Source organism: Struthio camelus, chromosome 2 (assembly GCF_040807025.1).
Source record: "Struthio camelus isolate bStrCam1 chromosome 2, bStrCam1.hap1, whole genome shotgun sequence".
Lineage (NCBI taxonomy): Eukaryota > Metazoa > Chordata > Aves > Struthioniformes > Struthionidae > Struthio > Struthio camelus.
In genome coordinates this window covers 116,810,441-116,831,342 of record NC_090943.1, presented here as the reverse complement: position 1 = coordinate 116,831,342, position 20,902 = coordinate 116,810,441, and the positions used below count along the sequence as shown (strand labels likewise).

Here is a 20,902-nt window from a genome sequence, read left to right as displayed (position 1 = left end):
TGTGAAAAGTAGCAACTTCTTGCTTCCCCTTTCTTTGCTTGAGAGAAATGAGGCATACTGAGATAAAATGGGAATATCATTGAATTTGGAAGCAGGGAGGGCTTTTACTTCATTCAAATAAATGTGCTTTTCTCACTTTCCCTAAACTAAGATAGAAGACGCATTTCTTTCAGAGCTTGAGTTTGTTCAAGTTGTCAGCCCCAGTCACCCTTTAGGTTGTTTTTTCTTTTACCTTTGTTATATTTATTTAATTACAGTAATTGCCCGTTATGCCTGGTGCTTTACAAACACAGAAGGAAAAGCCTTCCAGGTCACAAAGAGCTTGTTATTGAGTGCAAATAGAAGAGAGAAAACATATAAAGGTAGGTGGACAGAGAATGAACCAAACAGAGGATGATAATATAGCAGCATCTTAACAGTTGCCAGCTTGGTTTTTTGGTGGGCTTAGGGGAGACACCACAAAGAAGAAGGATTTTGAGAAAGGTGTTGAGTTAGGTTTGTAGGAGTTTTGTAGGTCGATCCTTTCAGCTATAACAGACTGTACAGGAGAAAATGCAGCATTTGCATTTCATGCTGGTTATTAAAATGAGGACAGACTGTGGTGAATTTAGGAAATGAAAAAATACAGCCTTAGCTTACTATCTTCTTAGCCTGGTTTTAGTACCATCAGTAACTGAGCAGAGTAAAGAATACCCTAAATCACACACAAAGTTGTGGGGAAGTTTGTATGGTCATCTGCTCTACATTTTACCATATTTTTACCATTGTACCAGGTCACTTTTCACAATTTCTTACACCTTGAAATAGCAACAGTTCCTCGCTTGCCTTGAGATTGCTGTTCCGAATATAAGGTCTTGTTGATACTTGTATAGCATATTCTCTTTCCTCGTGGTACCACTGTTTTGTGTGGTTTGTTTGCCGTTTTTGCTTTCCTTACATAAAGAATTTCTTCCTAGATAATCATCATGGGAGCTTCCATTTGTTTTGTTTTCCCCTTTGCTTGTAGCACTCTTTTCCTTTAAGAGGGAGGAAACATCAGAGAGTAGATATGAAGTGTCTTTGCCATGAGTGAAGATGCTCAGATATTTCTTTCTTTTTTTTCCAAATTTATTTCAAATCTGAGAGCATGAGTGGTGATGGTGTTGTGAAGCACCATGGTTTTATGTGTTTCTTAAATCTTGAACAGTTTAGAGCCTCCCAGGGTTTGAGAGATCCAAGGAATGGATGAGTTGCAGAGACTCTAGCACTAAGCAATATCTGAAAACAAGGGATGTAAAAAATGTTATATTCGGCTAAAGTTTACTTGGCTAAGTCCAGTGGGTGTTTTTGTTCACAGTACAAAAGTCTGGCTGGTATCTTTCTCTTCCTGTAACAGTTGTTTCAGATTTGAAGTTTTCCCACAAGGCCTATTTCCAGAATTAGATTCAGATTGAGAAGTACTGTACAGTTGTTACTGTCATAAAAACAGTCTGCTATAGCTTGATTATGGGATCAAAACCAAAAATGAAGAAAATGAGAAAATGTTAGTACAATTTTTTTAAGAAAATTACCTGGCCTGTTATGAAATGTGTGCCGTACGTCGTCGGTGTAGCAAGCAAGAGCTCTGGCTTTCCTGAGGAAGGATACAAATAGCACTGTAAAATAAAGGATAAGCCTTGTAACAGCCTGAGATACTCCTGCAGAACATGTCCTTTTTTGTAATCCCACTGGGTGGCTGGAATCATATGTTTCACCATATTGAGGATTTTCAGATATGGATCAGTATCACTATAATGATGCTCAGAGCAATTCTCCTAGTAACTTTTCTTGAAAAAGCTTTTGAGGAGGAGTCGTTATCTATACACCAGTACACTATTCAAACACAAGAAGGTGCTGAGCTTGTGCACTTGTCAGCAATTGTAGGTAGAGATAGTATTCACAGGTCCAGTGATGGGGGAAGGAAGGTCACTATACTCTAAAGCCAGCATGCTGCAGTATAACGAGGAGCATAAAGGATGCAGATAGAGTGATAACTGGTAAAAGAGAAGCTGCTGACTGTAGCCTGAAGATGAAGATCAATCAGTATGTTGCAGTACCGTTGTGGAACTGGAGACAGAGGGAAGTGTTTTGAGGAAATGCTACTTCTGCATGTTCCTGAAGTGTTGCTCTGCTGATGAATTGTCCTGGAGTATTTTCCTATGGCCTGCACAGCTGTGAAATAAAAAGAAATACTATACGTAGCTTATGGATGAAGCTTCAGTAATCACTCCATGGCCGCTGTCATTGCCAATGTTCAGTTTCTAGATTCACAACCCAGCCAGCTAACTGGAAATTACACAGTGGCTGGCAGATCACAGGTAACTCTATGTACTTTTGCTTAGGGCTAAGGAGGATCAATAGAAGAGGAGCCATACATGACTTAGTCTATGCTATTAGAACTAGCGGTATGAGGAGGAAAAAAATATATCATTTTCATGTTATCGGTTTGATAAGCCTATCCTTATAAAGGACTTCCATTAAATTGTTCCTACATTAGGAGATATGTCTAAAAATAGATGTACCTCAAATTCTACTTTAAATAATATATTATTCTTTCATTATGATTAGGGATGAAGGAGGAGGGAGATTGGAGAAAGATACACATATTTTGTTTTACTTATGGTACTTGGTGAATTCTGCTGTGCTTGATGTTCAGGAACTCAAATGAGATTATCTGATGGTCCCTTCTGGCTTTATACACCGGGAAGTAATAAAGCATTGGTTTTGTTATCAAGTCTAGAAAGTAAGCCAGTGTTGTTCAGAAAGGGACTTTTTAAGTTCCTCCACTTGACCTCTTTAAATTAAAATTAAATTAAAACTCAGAAACAAAACCTTTGTTTAGTGTAGATTGTTTTTGCTGTCCACCAAAGATAAAAAGAATGACAAAATCATTGGTTAAACTTCGTGTGCAGGAAGGATGTGACATGTTATTGTTTGCCTTAAAAAAATCTTGCATTCTTTCTTAGCTGTAATGTAACATTATCAATAGTAAATTTGGAAATCCCCAATAATGAGCCTTTATTGATGAGGTTTTTTTTACCCACCTATATGTTCAGTGTGGGACAGTCCCAGTCAGAAGTGATTACCATTCAGTAGGTGGTATTAATTGACCATAAAGGCTCTTCTTCCCTGTTTCAGTTGCGATATAAAGTGTATTCATGGTGGCTCAAGCTCACAAAGGTGACTTCTGAGCTGGGATGAGCAAAGAGATACAAACTACTAGCTGCTGCAGTTACTGTGGCAGGTTGTTAATAACGATCATGTGAGCGTGCCTCATGAAGAGAGCTGCAATCCAGCAGTTATTTGAGGGCCAGATGTGACCCTTAATATCTTTGTATGCACTGATCCAGTGCCATGCCCCACACTCATTACTGTTTCTATTCGTAGGAAGACTTTGGTATCAAAGGCCTTTAGAGCTTTTGTCATGGACTAAGATGCAGCTGAGCTGAGTACTGCATAGACAGAGAACACAACCGTGACTCCTGTCCAAATAGCTTATTATTTAAGTGTAAGATAAGAGGCAATGGGTAGGTGGATGGGGAGTGCAAGGAGACTCTGAGCCAGTGCTGATCAGCATGGTAGGCAGTGGTGTAAGTACTTTGGCCAGTGTGTCTGTAGGCAGTGGTTTGAGGAAGTATCGTGAGCTATCTGTAGGGAGATTTGCAGAAAGCTCTTCCCGTGCACTACTGGCAGCATGAGGGGAAGCACGCGTCTGCTTGTTTGAAAATCTAATGGCAGCTAGTATCAAATTATTTGATCGGTGGTGGAAATAATTTTTTTCTTACTGAATGAGAGTTAACAAAGAGAAAGCTACTGAGAGTTAGCACGAGTTGGTTATGCTTGATACAGTAGGCAAAGAGCAAATGGAAGGAAGCATAGATGAGATAATAAGCTCCTCTAAGTTTTATTTGAAGATATATGAAAGACCTTTCTGGATGAATATGAGCTGGTTCATTATGTTTTTCCCAGAGGAAAAGGTATTGAATTAACTGAGATATGAGATGATGAAAGTCTATGGCACACTTGTTTCTGTGCAAAACTCATATCTTAAAGATGTTATGCAGAAGGAATCTGGAAAACTTAGATGTAGGCTGTAGGCAAGGACTTAGAGAAAGGCTTAGTCTAAGACAAATAGTATTGCAGGCCAGGGAGAGAAGTGAAATGGTCATGGAACCCACCACTGTCAGAAATCATGGATGTCCCACAGGTCTTGAAGGAAAAATCAAGAGCTCTGTCTTAGACATGTTACTTTGAGATGGTAGCTAAGCATGATTAAATGTGGGTGAGACAGAGTAAGATTTTAGTTCAGATAGAAAGAGACTGGTCTGGAATAGAGAAGTATATGTGTCCAAAGCAGTCCTATAGCTTTGTAAATCACTATTACAGTAAGAACATCAGAATCAAGATCTTATCTCTGACATTTAGACCACTTATGCTGAATAGAAAATAAACTCTTGTGACCAACCCCACTGAAATCAAGACAAAGGTGACAGAAAATAATCTTTATTAAATGCAAGCCGGTTTAGAAGTCCCGTTATTGTGCAATATGTGTAGGGATCAGGCATATAGTATATAGTACGATGTAAACCAATTAACTGTGTTTGTCATCTAAATGAAACGGCTCCAAACAGTTTTACGTATGTGAAGTGAAAATTGTTACTGATTTGTCAGCTGCAGTGAAATTTTGTCTCCTATCATTTTTATTAAAGTATTTAATCAAGTTTAGTCTCTGATACAGTAACTCACAGCACCTTAGCATACGAGTCATATTCCCGTTTAGTTCAGTGGTGATCCCCAAGGATTAAGGTGCTGTTCAACGTAGGTCAGGGCATAGGCAACTACCCCTTGATTATCAGCTATTGTTTAATGACGTGTGAAATCAGTAGAGGTTTCTGGAAAAGCAGGAATAATTGTAAATATGTCATTTAATAATATAGCTACAAGTTATAATGCTGATCTAAACAATGTGAAGGCTATGTTTGCTCACTGGGTTTTGGTTTTTTTGTTGTTGTTTTGTTCTCTTCTCAACATTTCTTAAGAAAATTGGCTAAAAAGCGGAAAGAGACATTGAGTAGTACACGGCAGGAAATGACAGTGATGGTGAATTCAATGGATAAAAGCTACGCTGAGCAAGGCACCAACTGTGATGAAGCTTTCTCTTTCATGGACACGCACAATCTGAATGGGAGATGTAAGTTTTTTTCTTTCCTTTTCTTTTCTTTTGTAAGGTGGAAGGAGGGTGCAAATGGTTTTTAAAATATTCTTCATTACTCAGTCATGGAAAATCCATGGGACCCAGAGTATCCCACTGTGCAGTACATTACAGTGTATATTCTAATGAGCAAGACTGTCAGACATCAAGAATAGACTGCTTTAAAAATAATAAGGATAATTGAGCTTTTTTCTCTCCGTCCTTTTCTTCTGTAGAGGAGCAAAGACATTACTGGAACAGCTGTAGTTTTGCCTTTCCCCAGTCTCTATTATGTTAAAAAGTCTCTCTCTCTTGTGCAGTCCCAAGTCCTTCAGCTGCTTCCTCCTCTCACTTCATTTTTTGTAGGTAAAATTTATTTTTGAATGTCATAACTTAATAGTGGTGATCTGATTGTCTTATTATTTCCAATTCTAGATGATGCTCTTTCTCTTACTTGTGTAAAGTAAGAGCTCAGTAGAATTATCCAGTCTGCAATTTTCATAAGAGATACTGTAATATCCTGGGTCTTTTTTGGGTCTCTCCTGAAAATAAATAAAATTTGAGATATAAAATTTCCAGTATTAGACTGAGTCAAAGCCTTGCTCCTGTCTGGGGATTAGCACTGAGCATAGACTAGGACTACAGTATTTTTTTGTATTTGCTAGAAACAAAAAAAGAATGAATATGTTCAGACAACATTTTTTATTTTTGTAATTATTAACAAATTGCAGTTTTTCGGACATACCAGTGTTTTTGAACAGCTTCAGAATTTCTGAAAGATTGAATTTTGTGTGAAGTACTAACAGAAGGAAGGGCCCAATTCCTGCTCTTTAATAATATGCTTAAGAACTTATCTTTAAAGAGCTCAATTGTAGAAACACCTTCTGTGAGGTTTATGCAATGAGACCCCCCTCGGCAGCATTAGGCTCAGAATTTGCAAATGTTAATTTGCATTTGAGTCACTTTCGAACTTGCTTTGAATTAGATCTTTCAAAATCTGACTTGCCTTTCTGGTGAGAGTATCCCGTTGCAGTTAATTAGATGGCTTACTTTATGAAGAGATCAAGAGGTTTGACTTCATCTTCAGTCATCATGATGTAGTTTTCCGATGGTGTTATTGAATGGTCACGACAATCAGTGTGGGTGCAATGAGTTCCTGGGGCCATATCCTCTTTTCATGTAAACCACTTTAAAACAACTTGAATTTAATTGGTGGGACAAACATTTTATACCAATTGAGGACTAGAACCTTTAATTCCAACTTTCCGTTAATAAACCTAGTCATCAGAAGAATCCGTTTGACAGTCTTTAGGAATAATCTTTGTTTAAGATCTTATTCTCAAGAGATTCCTACCTCCTATTAAAGTTTGTTGTCCTGGTCACATTCTGCATCTAGCCAGTTTTGTTAGCTGCGGCAGCCCTTACCTCAACCAGTCTGTGCATTCATATCCAAAAGGAAGAACACTCTGCCTTTTCCACCTAGTGTTTCAGCAGACATAATCAGAGGAAAGATATATTCACCTGTTGGATAGATAACTGCCAGCATTGCTTAAAACAGTTCTGTCTTACAAGGGGCTGGCAACTGAATGCCCTGGAAGGTTAATGAAGAAAAAGAGGGATCAAAGCTAGCAGGGGTAATCTCTTAGACCGACTCATCCAGCAGATCCTGTCATCTTTTTTGTTTTCTTTCCTGTGGTCTGCTTCTTGGTATCCAGAATAACCTTGCATTCACTGGTCTGAGTTTCAGCTGTATGGATAATCAAACCTACAGCAACTAAGGTTGAATTTACAATAAGCTTTGCTCAAAAGCCTTTAATGACTGTTTGGCTGAACATCCTCTAATACTTTGTGATTAACTTTCTCTAACCTGCCGAATGTATCTATGCTTATAATGGTAATTCACGTGATCTCTGTATACCAAGGAACTAACTGAGCTTAATTTGTTTCCTTATGTTTTCTTATAACTTTTACAAATGGTTAAAACATTAAAAACCAAAGCCAGCATTGGTCTGTGTATCACTACCTGAAAACCACTGTTAAACAAAGAATAATATACAGGCATAATAGTATCTGTCTGAGCAAATCAAAAAACAGTAGAGAAAAAAAGAATTAAAGTAAAATATTTCCATATGTTATTTGCAGTATTATTAGGTAAATTTACTAATGATCAAAGCTTCTGTCAAAAGCACCTGTTGTCATTGTGTTGTCTTTATTAGGGATCAGTATTCAGTCTAATCTAGTGGTGTAAGAAACATTTGTCATCGCTGATCAAAATGCTTTATCTGATGACATTTCATTTTAGGGAGCTGATCAAATTCACTGAGCCGTTTTATTCGCTAGAGGCACCTCGTTTTCCCTAGGTCTTGACAGTGCAGCAAACGCAACAGAACAGGCTCGAAACCAAGCCAATCCCATACGCTCGTATCACCCAGCTTAAATAGCTGCATATCACTTCACTGCCTCTAACTAGCTTTGTTTCTCTTTACAGCTGTATCTTCACCATCTTCCTTTACAATGAAAACTAACACACTGAGCACAACAGTGCCTAATTCTTATTACCCAGGTAACCAATTTTTTTGTCTTGGTTTCATACCTGAATGGACCTCTTTCGTAATCAAAGCGTATATAATTCTATCTCAATGCACCTTGTCATAGATATTTAGTACATATAACCAGTTGATTACAGCAGCTTTCTGCAAGAAAACTGGGGAACATTTATCAATCATTTACTGTTCTCTCTCTTTTTACCTTTCCTGCACTGACCTGCTTATGATGTATGACAGATCCATTTGTGCCAACTGCAATTTTAGGTGAGAACATTTATCCCTTTATCAAAGTTTATTGCTGAAGTAATTTAGAAAGTCACAGTTCTCGGGGTACAGACAGTAGTATGCAAAAAGTTGTAGTTTTATGCTTCCAGGGAGGGTACGTTTGTCTGCATTGAGAATGCTAAGGACAATTATCAAACTTAATTTCTACTGTCAGAGTGCAAGTCAGGGGAGAAAAAAGAGAAATAATTTTAACAAGTGTTTTTGTGGGGAAATGTTTATGCATGTATTTGGAGTGACAAAAAAGAATTTCATTAACCTAGCAGTTGAAATAGTTTTCCTCATTTTTTCCACTTTATCTCAGAACTGAAGATGTCACTTCTTAAAAATAACATTTCCTAGTTAGACTACTCATGATAAAAAAAAAAACAGTCAAAGATTTGACCATCTACCAGCTATCATTTCTTCTCAAACTACCACACAGTTCCTGACATGCTTGTCAAAGTGGAGTTTCAGAGGAGAAATCGTATTTTGAACAGCAAAATGATAACATGACACTTATAGTCATATGGTTTAATGGTTTATTATGGTTTATTATGCATTAGGTGTCATAGGAATGACATAAAATGTTAGAGCTGTAGGTTTAAAATGTTCTGCATTTTCATTGCGAATTTAGGAAAACCTTCTATTGTCCAATATCAAAAAGAGAGTGATTCCAGGACTGTTACAATAAAATAAACATGAGGCACTATTGCATTTTTTTTCAATGCCTTAAGTAACTCAAACAGGATTGTGGCTTGTATTTATTTAGACCTCCTTCCCATCCTAACTGTAAAGTAAACAGGGAGATTTAAAAAAAAAAAAAGATAAGACAATGCACTGTAGCAAGATTTCAAACCCCTCTGTTAAGCCTGTCTATTTACTCTTTTTACAGTGATTGATATCTTTACAATACATAGTTTTCATTCTCCTCCTTTTTCTTCAAATCACTGTATGGAATATAAGAATCTGAACTGATTCCTAGCTTTAAACTATAAGGTAAAAGGACTTAAAAGTAATGTGAAGCATACAAGAAGTAAAAGTTTAGGAAGGTGATTTTTTGCAAACTTGTTATTGTGGAAGAATAATTAGCAAAGTGTATTTCAGTGTGATAACTTTAAGAAGGAACCTGTGCATTTTTATACATTAGATAAATCTGAGAGAAGGTAATGGTAGTGACTGTAACAATGTAATAATCTGCATGCAAATGAAATTTGCAGCGCCTTTTAACTGCCTGAGATGTTAAGATTTTTTTTGTGTGCTTTAGCATTCATTCAACGCTTCATTCAGTAGATGTTCTTTCTGACCTTGTGGGTGGGCAAGGAGAAAAGTACTATTATCAGGAGAAAAACTTTGAGATTTCACGTTTGGATTATTAATTTTAGTTAATGGTTTCTCAGATTTTTTTCGATCCTTTGCTATACAGTAATAACGCTAAAATTAATTTTTGATTTTTTTCGCAAGAAGTAATCTCCAAGCAAATAGTTCAGCTGTCAGACAAAAATGCACACTGAAAATCTCCTTTACTAAATCTGTAAGATCTTGAATTAGCTGGATGTGTTCTTTATGGTCTAATACAGCAAAATATGCTTACTCATCTCAGAAAGTCTTTCAGTTATTTCAGTGAAGGAAAGAAATATTTTTGTTTGTTTATATGTTAAAAGTTGAGTATCCTTTTATAACTGCTGTTCCACTGAGACAGCATTTATCTCCCGAAAGCTATCTATGATTATTTGTATAGGACTCGTGTTCCATCTGAGATTAATCAAATTAGCTCTGCTTCAGTCAGTAGAGGAATATAGCTTTTAACCAAAAAAAAAAAATCTTTTTCCATTATTTACATGCTGGATTTTTATTGCAATTATTATCTGCTCTTGCTGTCTTTGAATGCCCAATGAAGTTTTTTTTAAGCTACAGGGTTAAGCCTGTAGTCAGAACCAAATAAACCTTTCATTGTGACCTCCTGGGAAGGGAACAGGTCTGGTGAATAGTTGAGTTTAGTTTTGGAGATCAGGCACTACTAGAAAGGCCACAATATACCTGCCCTTTCCAAAATGTGATACAACAAGATCTCTGGAGTATTCATGAAAATTAGGAAATTCTTAGACAATTGAAAAAAGCTAACTGATAACAATAAACTCTTTCAGTGATGCAAGACACAACGGACAACAATCTGACTCCTCAATTTTAGATATGTGAAAGTGTTCATATGTTTGAAAGAAAACTTGCATGATTAGCCTAATAACCTAGATGAAAACCTGGGAGCTAAACAAGTGCTTTACATAGTAGTGGCTAAATCTGTAGTAATGTAGCATCCATGCAGGTCATGTTTGTCCAGCAGTGATTTGCACATTTCTGAAATTGAAGAAACAAAAGTTTCCTATCCCAGATAAGATATTGAGCTGGATTTGCAGATATCTTCCATGCCATATGTTCATATAACTGGTAAATAAATGTGTTATTTAACAGGCATTGTAGAACTCTGTGGCAGTGAATAGGTGGAGAGTAGAATAACTGCAGAAATTACCTACTAGCAGTTTCATAACTACCAGTTTCATAGCACAACACCTTAATATCTCATAACTTTGCATTTATAATAGTTACTGACAATTTGTGTTGCAAAGGTTTCTGTGCAGGAAAAAACAGCAACAAATTTTCTAACCTGCTTCTAAAATTGAAATAAACCACAGAAAAATCATAATCAATTTCTTACACTTTTTTGTCTTTTGTGTCTTAGCCACCTTGTAGTTTTCAGGTGCCATTTCAGCAGCAACATACTGTACCTACACTTGTATACCACGTTTCATACCATACATCTCAAGGTGCTTCACAGTACAATTTTATCACACGTTAGACAGGATGTCAAATTTAATGACTAATGATAAAGTCAATTTCCTTGTGGATTGGATCAGGTTAGTAAGCCAGTAGGAAAAGAAGTGAAATGCCCATACCATACCCATAAATTGCTATCTGTTGTTTTTGGTTTATATCTAAATGCACAGTTCGTATAGACTGTATGACCACTGAGGTCCAGATCTGAGAAATCTCCGTATCACTGTGAAATGAGAGAACCTGAAATAATTCTTGAAATATCATCCATTGAGCTTTATGGCCTCAACACCAATTTCCAGTGGTATAACTAAGATCAGAATCTCACCTTTAATGAGGTGCGGTAGCAATTTTGGTGTGTGCATGAGATTCTTGGACTTTTTTATACAGCAAATTTGGGGAACTTTCTGCTGTAATATATTTAATTAATAAAAGTGGAAATACTATTTTAATATTTCCCTTTCGTACAACATATTTTAAAAACTAATAATTTTTTATAAAGATATTACTTTTGTGAACCACTTGCTGTGGTTAGTGTGCAGCCAATGAAGAGCAGTTTGACCAAGTCAAAGCATTTTGCAATATCAGTGAAAAATCAAAAACTTTTTGAGCTATCTAAAATTGTTATTTGAGTAAAAATAAAAAATATTTATGATGATACTTGAACCTCAGAATTTGGGTTGTTTTTCCTCTTGTCAAGTCTGAACAAATAAAAAAATCCATCTAAACAGCAAGAAAGTGATATTGCTTTCTTAAGTAGAGTGCATTTTCACGTCTATCAATTACTAAGAATGATTTTTGATCTCAATTACATCTGTGTGAATTAACTCACAATAAGATAACTTGGTTTCAGTAGTTTTAATTTAATTTATACTGTGAAACTGAGATCAGGATCTGACTCATTTAAGAAATCACATTATTGTAAAAACTAAATTACAAACATAAAATTACCTGTAATTATTAATGTAGTACTGTTGCTTATGCCCTGTTTCCTTTTTCTCCTCCTCTTTTTTCTCCTGATATGTATCTTCTTAAAAGTGCCAATCAATGGTAAGTTGCCCATTTGCCCCACGGAAGAGATGTGGAGGGTTGGGAGAGTATGTGTCTCGTACAAATTTTAACCAACCCACTGGGTTCTCTTGTTTGTTGGCTTGCATGTTAGTTGACATTAAACATTCCATGCCTCAAGTGGTGGCTCATGGTAGACCATGGTCCTAAAGCATGTTCAGCAGCCAGTCAGGACATCTTTCCTGAGCAGATGACCCTTTGCATTTGTCCTCCTGTAGGTGGTTTTCAAATGTTGTATCAGATCTACGTTTCCATTGCAGTCCTAGCTTGATGAAACCATAAGCCATTTTGTGCGTCTTTTTATTTTGCTCACTCCAAACATTTGCTCTAAATTTGCAGCATAAAACGTAGCAGTTCACTAATCTAAGAAGAGTACAAGTCCTGTTTCATTCCGTGGGACTTGATGAAGTTTCAGAATGAAACTTCTGTGTAGTTTAGAACCACATGCCTAATTTAGAGCTTGTTTATAATCAGCTAGTGTTATTTAAAGCAATGTTATAGTTTGGACTGCTCTGCAATGCTTCCATTGTAGAACCATGGACTTTGCCTCATTCCAATCAGTCTTGCAATTTCCCTGTGTAAACTGCTCCATGGATTTACCTTTATCTGGCATAGTCTTCACAGATGAAAGCAATATTGATGATGTCAGATTTCTGTCATTCCTCTAGAAATCTGTGTATTTTGTATTTTTGTTAATAAATGCAAATGAGCTAGTACATTATGAGATATTCTTTTCCTAGATGAAACTCACACGATGGTCAGTGACACAAGCAGCCTGGTCCAGTCCCATACTTACAAGAAGCGAGATCCAGTGGATGTACCCTACCAGACTGGACAGCTTCATCCAGCCATCCGTGTAGCTGACTTGCTGCAGCACATCACCCAGATGAAGTGTGCAGAAGGCTATGGATTCAAAGAGGAATATGAAGTAAGTGTCAAGTCTAACGATCTGATTATTATGTCTTCTGTGCTCTTGGTTTTCTGTCTGCTACCTATACCACAGAACAGAAAAAAATAGTTGCTTGACCCGGTAAGCCAGTTGCCCTGTGAGGGAAGATACTGAATGGAAAGGATCATCTCTAGAGTGAGCAAAGGCCCTGATAGTAATGAGCCAGAAAGGAGAATGAGAAGTAAAAACACTTCTGGTAAATTTCTGCCTAATTCTAATTACATAAAGCTGTATATTGAAAAAGCAGGTCCACTAGCTTTCTCCTGGAACTTGCCATACTACGGAAGAATGTAGCCTTTTTTTCAAAGTGTTTCATCATAGATTATCTAATCACAGTTGTCCCATAACATGGTAGATATTAGTTTGGAAGTCAATGTTCTGCAAGCAGTATTTCTTGGAATAATAGTATTCACCTTGGAGAGGAAGTATGCAGCTCTTCGGAGAGGCCCATAGGGCTATAAACCTGCCCTGTGATGCCCAAACCTTTTCTCATTAGCTGGAGGCTATTCTTAATCCTCATTATTTTTCATAGGTACGTACAGTCTCCTTTTTTCTTTCTTTGATTCAGCTTCTGTTTCTTCATTTCATGCTACAGTGACCTGTTCCTTCCTGTTACCATCTTATTTTTAAATGTCATGACCACTACACCCTGGCAAAGACTGTAGGAATGCAGCACAGTGGGCTGCAGTTCCTGTCTTCCTTACGAGATGAGTCAGTCTGTCTAAAGTGAAAAAGCAAAACACAAGCGAATTGCTTGTGCTTATGCTTGCTCTCATGCCCAAAATTAAGGCTAGTATTATGCCTGGCTTCAAAAGCTTACTTATGCTGAAGAGTCTCAAGAACAGTCTGTTCCTCTTCCAAATTGTATGGTTGAATGAATAGGGACTTCTCAGCCTGTGTTCCTTATCCAAAGTGAGCAGTTTTTTGAGACCCTTTAAAATCTCTTCAGTCCAATATTTTAATTGTTAGGGTATAAAAATGAATGTCCATTTTTATCTCTCTTTTAGCTCAGAGTTTAAAGGGTTTATTCATGTGAATGGTTCTCACATACAAGGATATTCTGGTACATGTGGATAGGATATCTACAGCAAGTAAAGTTTCCCACAAGATTAGAACTCAATAGATTTGAAACCAAAAACAAGTAGCATAAAACTATAAATCACAGTGGAAAAATACACAGTGTTATTCCACAGGGTCGGACTATAAATTGTCTGAATTTTGTTAGGAGTGTATGAGAATTCATGGGATGTTTCTTAGTTGCCTAGGTAGAAAGATGCGCTGCATAAGAACTTGTAGGGTCTGATGTGTAGGTGGACTGGAAGCTCTCACCTCTAAAATAGCCTGTTGTATTTAAATACATGAAATGGACTGTGATCCAAGATAATGAGATCAGATTTAAAAAAACTGTATTGTACCACGTGGCCTAGGAAGCCGATGAAGATCACCAGCAGCCCTTCTCCCCATTTCCAAGAGCAGGCCACATCTGCCGGAGGCTACATTTGCCTCCGTATGCTATAGCATCCTTTTATCCAAATGAGGGACCTGTGCAAATTGCACTGCATCTCCAACCCAGAGTACAATCCTCGGTTACCTTTCTGTGAAAACGAGGAAGTGAGAAACGAGAGGAACAGGTGTAACTGGCTCTTGCTCTGGTGTGACTCTTACATAGCCAGTGAGAAGCCAAAAATACAGTTGCAATCTTAATTCTGCCTTCTCGAAGTAGAAGCCAGCAAAAAAGATCACTTCTCTTTCTTTCATCTGATAGAAAAAGGAAGAGGGACAGCCTGCAAAAGTCATTTATATTACTTCCACCCTGTAGGGCAAGCAACAATTTCTGCTCTGGGCATGCACAGGTCTGCACTGTCCTAGAGGCTCAATATATCAAGCTTGAGTTCACCATTGTAGGCCCTTTAGCTGATGAAGTCATTACTAGTACATTGTTGAGTTTCTCCAAGTGTGCATGCTGCTTGCTTTTTAGAAAAGATGGTGAATTTTTGGAGTTTACTGTGCTTTGTCATGCCAACTCCATGTTATAACAATTGCTTAAATACGTAATTGTTTAAACTGGTATTTGTTGTATTAGACTTTCAAAGCCCATGCTTCAGGCCTCTTCTAAAGTTACTGCTGGCAATTTCTTCTTCAAAATGTAGAAAACAATTAATTCCCAGAAGGAGCTAATCACTTGTCAGCTTTCATTTGTGCAGCTGACTTAAACAAGTTTGTTCCTGTGATTTTTTTATGACACTGTTATTTAAAAATGATAGAACTGAAAATTCTTGTCTTTGGAAAAGATTTGTTCATCAGCCAAAACCTTTTATACCAGCATTAAGCCTGGAGGAAAGCTACAATTAACTTACATTAAAAAAAAACAGGAAGACAACTGTAAAATGGAATTTATAATGGAACCACTGACATGGCTTTTTAACTACAGCGGATCAAATGATGCTACTGAGAAACAATTTCCAGGAGAATCACTTAATTTTAAGCTTACCAAGCTGATGCATGGCAGCCCATTACAGACAGTAGGTGTCATGACTAATGCCAGTGGATGCAATACATCAGGGTGCGACGTATTAATAATGTCAGGGAAGTGGGGCTTAAAATATCGCAGCTGCATCTGAGAAACTCCTCTTTATATTTGGAAATTGTTCATAATCAGAGTGAACCATAACCAGCCATGTCTTTGAGGGTTTTTTTCCATTGAACTACCTCAGTCTTACTGTTTTCCCTCTAAATGCAATGAAAAACTGCCCAATATATTCTAGCACTGCTAAGATTGAGGAGCTCTTTGTTTACCTTGCTGTCAGACTGATACCTTCCTCTTTGCAAGGTTGGACGAGGCAATGGAAGAACTTTTTGCTCATAAATTATCAGAAGGATAACTGTCCAAATGAAAAGGAAGAAATAGTTTGGCAGGGGATTTGTTGTGAGTGAAGTTTCATAGATGATTTTTGCTCTAACAAGACAGCAGGATTACATAGTCTCACCAGGGAAACATTTTGATTCAGAAGAAATTCACACAGGATTCACTCTGAAAATAAATCTGTTGAACTGAACAGAAAGCGAAGTAGCGCATTACCTGTTAGCAGCACTTCAGAGGAGTGAAAGGATACAAAGTAGTTATTGTCATGCATAGTTATAAGTGCTTTAAAATGAAACTTAATAATTAGGGCCACACTTCAGAGTAATTAAGGCTGCAGCGCACAATCTGAGCACGCCTGTGTGTTTTTAAGTCCTACTGGCTTCATGCAGAAGTTTTTGGTAACAACCAAAAGGACGGATAAAGGTTGAAAAATCATCTTTAAACAAGGGCAGGCTGGTCCTTGATCACTTGCTGCTCAACTCTGCAGTGTGATTACCCCTTAAGATACTGAGTGTCCTCAGATTCCAACATACCAGAATTTGAAAGAATATGCTACTTTACAGGATTGTGCCCTTTTTTTTTTTTTTTCCCCTGTCAGGAGCAGTAAGTCTTTGACTCATCAGCTCAGAAAATTCTGACTTATTAGCAGGGAAACATTCCACAGCCTGAATCTCTTCCTGAAATGGTCTGCAGGAAGATTCCTGTTTTCTAGGGCAGGATTAGGCCCTCAATTTAAAATAAAGCTGTACAGATTTTGATTTTATGCCTAGCTGTGTCTGTAGAAGGAGAGCAAATACTGGCATGTCCTTAGCATCATATAAATGACAGGTTCACTGCACTGTCCATTTTCCTATGTGTTTCTCAAGTGTGGAAATAACATAGATACATTTTTGTAAGCTGTGGACTCAAATGCAAACCTTCATCTACGTCTAGTGGAGTGTGAATGATTGTACGGGATTGCACAGACATCTTTAAACTCAGGGAAGTTTCCACACAGCTAGTCCATAGCAGATCTTTAAAATCCTTTCAATCCTCCACCAGACCCTTAAGAAACGAAAGATTTTTGGCTTGATCCCAGCAATGTGAGACTGACAGAATAACATTGGCCTGATTTCACAAGCACCCCTACACTAATTGTGCATAATTTTGTCTGCTCCCCAGTTTGAAAGGATGAGAGAGCTGGTACTGATCATGGAGGAAGACGGATCCCTCTGCCAGGAGTTTCACTTTTCAGCACTAATTTGCTCATCTCCTTTCTGCATTACAAAAACAAAAGGCATAGGGAAGGAGAGTAGAAGTGATCTTTACAATTCATCTCTTTTTTTTTTCATTACACCTGCCATCTTTTACTTTTAGACTTCCTAGTTTTGCAGTGCTCTACACTCACAGGGTGTCTTTCACAAAGATGTGTATCTGTCAAAAGGCTTATGCACGTTGCTGCCAAAGAGCGACTTCATCTCCTTCCTTAAGACATGGACTAGGCTACTGGAGCTCAGCGTAGCTTAGTGTAGCTAGGGTAGAAACAGATAAAATCGTCAAAATCTTACCATTTTAAATAGGATTGATTTTTTTAACCCTATTTTTGGATCTTTGAATCAACAAAAATTTGTGCCTATTCAGTGTAAATTGATTCTTTGCCAAATTAAGCTTCGTTGACATAAGACAGTCTCAAATCGATTTCAGAGTGTCCACACAGGAGCTTGGACTAGTTTAACTGAATTGATTTAAAAACACACCTTTAATTAAACCGGTGCAACTTGGTGTAGCTAAAGCCTTGGAAAATCAATTTCACGTTATGTTCCATGACAGGGAGTTCTGAGCTTCCATTATTTCAGAAACAAAGGTTCCTTTGAAAAGCTAGGATTTGCAAATGGTATCCTTCTCAGATCCGCCTCACTTACTGTCACTAGCAGGACTCTGTCAATAACCAGGTTTAAAAAAGGTTCCTCCATGTAGCTTTAACATTAAGGCCTTTTCCCCTATTCCCTCTCTCTGTTCTTCCCTCTTCTCCCTTCCTGTCCCACACTTCCTTTCTCAGAGTTTTGTGGCAGTTTAACTTTTTAGTCAGGGAATAATTTTATACTGATACCATTAAATCAGTACTAATCCAAATACGGTGAAGTTATATGCTGTCAAGATAAGTTGTACTGATTATGCCCCTTTTATGCTGTATGGCATCCACTCTGAGAGGTTGCAGCAACGTAACTGTATTAATCTCTAAATCAGAGCAGTTAAATGGATGGATACCTATGTGGCTACAGGCTCAGAGGGCCTATCAAGGTCAGGAACATGAAATATATTATCTAATGTATGTTAACCAATTCATTTTTTTAGCACTTCTTAGCACCTATTATAGATGGGCAGCAGTATTTTAAAACAGGTTATCTGGTCACGGTCAGTGTTCACTTACACCTTGGGGGATTGTGGTCAAAGGTGATCGTAAAAAAGAAATGAACAATTTGAAGAGGATTTGGAGGTGAGCACTGAGAATAAATGGGGGTATGAAAGAAATCCTGGCTTCACAGAAACATATTCCTTGAAATGGAACTTCAAAAAGGTACACAGGTAGACGTGCTGACAGTCAATAAAAGCAAAGAGCTTTTCACACAGTGTACTGTTGGCCAGTGAAATATGTGGAGAAAATAGGAAATGGCTTTAAGAAACAAAACAAGAAAGAAAGCTCTTTAGAAACAGCAGAAGCACAGATCCTCAGTCTTCCAGAAGGTGCTGCAGGCAAGCAGGAGATTTTTCCTGGAGGAAGATTACCAGACTTGCTGACCGTGGGGTTCATTTTCTCCAGACCACTCTTAGTCTTATGTCTTGTCTGACATAGGACAGAAGTCTGATATAGTTCCCACTTTCTGCTTTCTTGCAAATACATAACAAAACAGAATTCTGTCACTCGAACACACTCCTCCGCTCGTAGCTTTTCTTTCTGTTTGGTTCTGGTTGGAAGACGAACATGCTGGCATGACACTTCCTTCTAAGTACTGTCCTTCTGGGGCCCTGCTGTGAAATCTTGCAAATAGTAGGAAAACATAAGTATTTTGTTGATGTTAGGTTGATATAGACACTGACAAGACCCAGCCGGTGCTGCTTTTTCTCTGTGTGTTCCTTGTGACACACAGACAGCAACTGGCCTATTTCACCTCCAACCTGTACATTTTTATTGTGCCTTTGTCCTCATTTTATTTTATGTTCTGCAGCACCAGCCGAGACAGTCAATACGACAATCAGTGCAGGTTATTCTCTTTCCCGCAAGACACAAATTACTAAGAAAGCAAAAAGACTCTGGAACATTAGGGTGGGAATGGGTCCTTTAGTAAGCAGTGTAAATACGCTAAGGACAACATCCTTGTCCTCCAGGATTGAGAGCAGGCAACTGTTTGTTTTTCTTTCTTTTCTCTTTTTATTTTTGTAATAATGAGAAAACTCATCAGAGATTAGAAACATGACAGAAATGGAAACGTAAGTAAAATAGCAGGAATTTGTCTTGTGAAAATGGTGCTGAAAATTGTAGGAAATACTCATCTTTAGAAATCATTGCTATTACTTTTTGTAGAATCTCATCTGTTAAAGTGAGGCTCAGAACAGTCACCTGAATGCCCGGTTGAATCCTTAAGGTCTGATCTTTAATGTTTGAAAGTGGCAGTGGTCTCATTATAGGCAACGGAAGTGTTCCTTCACATACAAAATGAAGGACAGCCACAGCTTCTGGTGATATAAAGCTTCTTATGCTATACAGGTATTCCCCCTTTCTCAAAATACTTTATACAGAACACCCCAGTTTCCTTAGATTACCACCAGATCTGCAACAGCCTTCTGTGAATCCCAGGTGAACTTATTCCCTCTAGGGTTTGTCGCAGACTCATGGATGCTGGAAGCCTTGGCACTGGGGACATCTGACCTAGGGAAGTCAAAAGCAATTGTAAAACTGGGCAGCTGCTATGTCCAAAAAGCATGTTTTGATTCAGAAATGCTCAGGTACTCCAAATCAGTACCAAATAATAGAAAATAAAGTCACCCCAAACCAGAAACTGCCTTTACTAATAGGTAGCTTGTGTTAGTAGTGACACAACTTGCCAGTGCATGCAGTAGCCCCTTAGATGTTTAGTAAGTCTCCCAGCAGAATGGGTGACTTGCAGTCCTGGAACAGCAGGAATTGATTCTCAGCAATTTTTAGCTGGATGGCAGTTGATAAGATTTTGTCTGGTTTTCCTTCAGTTCAGAGGAAAGACTTTCAGTGTGCTGAATGTATGTCGGCTTCTCAGCCAGTCGTGGGCAAATCTGAATCTCTCCTCAGTGGCTGTGAATTTTTGTTCTTAACAGAACAAAAACAGAGCAGAGCTTGGATGCATGCAAGTAACGGGTGAAAAGTATGTCAGAGTTCTTAAATCATTGGTATGGCACTGCCTTCCTGCCCTGTGCTGCAATGTGGCTAACCGCCCAGTGATCAAGGTGTCCAAGGAGTTTCTAAATCTGACTGTTTCCTTGTCCCGCTCTCCTTAAGTGCCTTCTCCTGCAATTTAAATAAAAGTGTATCTATATGCAAGAAGAGCTTTTTAAGTTGTTTTCTGTTTAAGCAAGTTTAATTAGAATTTATTCTTACAACAGATTATAGATTTAGTCAGATCATGGCTTCATCAGGTTTTATCTGTTTGAATAATCAAATTGCAGAGGTGCAAATGCCAGAATGCTTCCATATCCTTAGGATTACCCTCTTCAGGGGGTAGGCATCTGTTTGCTGATGCTGTGACGTGGCTACTTTTGGTCCTGATCACTCAGTGATTTACTTGGGTTTGACCTTCTGTTCTCCTGCGCTCAGTAGCCTGAACAGTCCCAACTGGGTATATCTCAGGCATCAGGCAGCAAGTATACCCAATGGGAACAGCTAATACCACCCAAAATTGTTCTTCATGTGGGCTTACTGGACTGAATTTTGTGTGCAAAGTAAAGTTTAGCCTATCCCGACAATTAAAGAGGAACACCTAGTACCTGTCCCATGCATTTTCCAAGGCTATCACATCCCTTTAGGCAGTGCTACTTAAAACAGAGACTGTCAGTGCTGATCTGTGTTGATCCACTCAAAAGTCTTGAGACAGCTTCGCAAGTTGTTTTTAGACTGTTTTAGAGTGAAAAATATGAATGTAGTTTGTTGGTATGTAGCAGTTCTGGCA

At 38.0% G+C, this 20,902-nt stretch overlaps 1 protein-coding gene across 14 annotated transcripts in view; it reads left to right on the top strand.

Annotated features, from left to right (window-relative positions):
* PTPRM (protein tyrosine phosphatase receptor type M) overlaps nt 1-20,902 on the top strand; it is a 488,712-nt gene that overhangs the window by 388,614 nt on the left and 79,196 nt on the right. For 4 of the 14 annotated variants that reach the window (XM_068932227.1, XM_068932225.1, XM_068932221.1 and 1 more), the window contains 5 exons: nt 5,058-5,209; nt 7,698-7,772; nt 7,993-8,019; nt 11,884-11,895; nt 12,654-12,841. In XM_068932227.1, coding sequence (XP_068788328.1) covers nt 5,058-5,209; nt 7,698-7,772; nt 7,993-8,019; nt 11,884-11,895; nt 12,654-12,841 — 454 coding nt within the window. The remainder of the gene's footprint in view (nt 1-5,057; nt 5,210-7,697; nt 7,773-7,992; nt 8,020-11,883; nt 11,896-12,653; nt 12,842-20,902) is intronic. The other 10 variants (XM_068932229.1, XM_068932226.1, XM_068932223.1 and 7 more) reach the window with 3 other exon arrangements.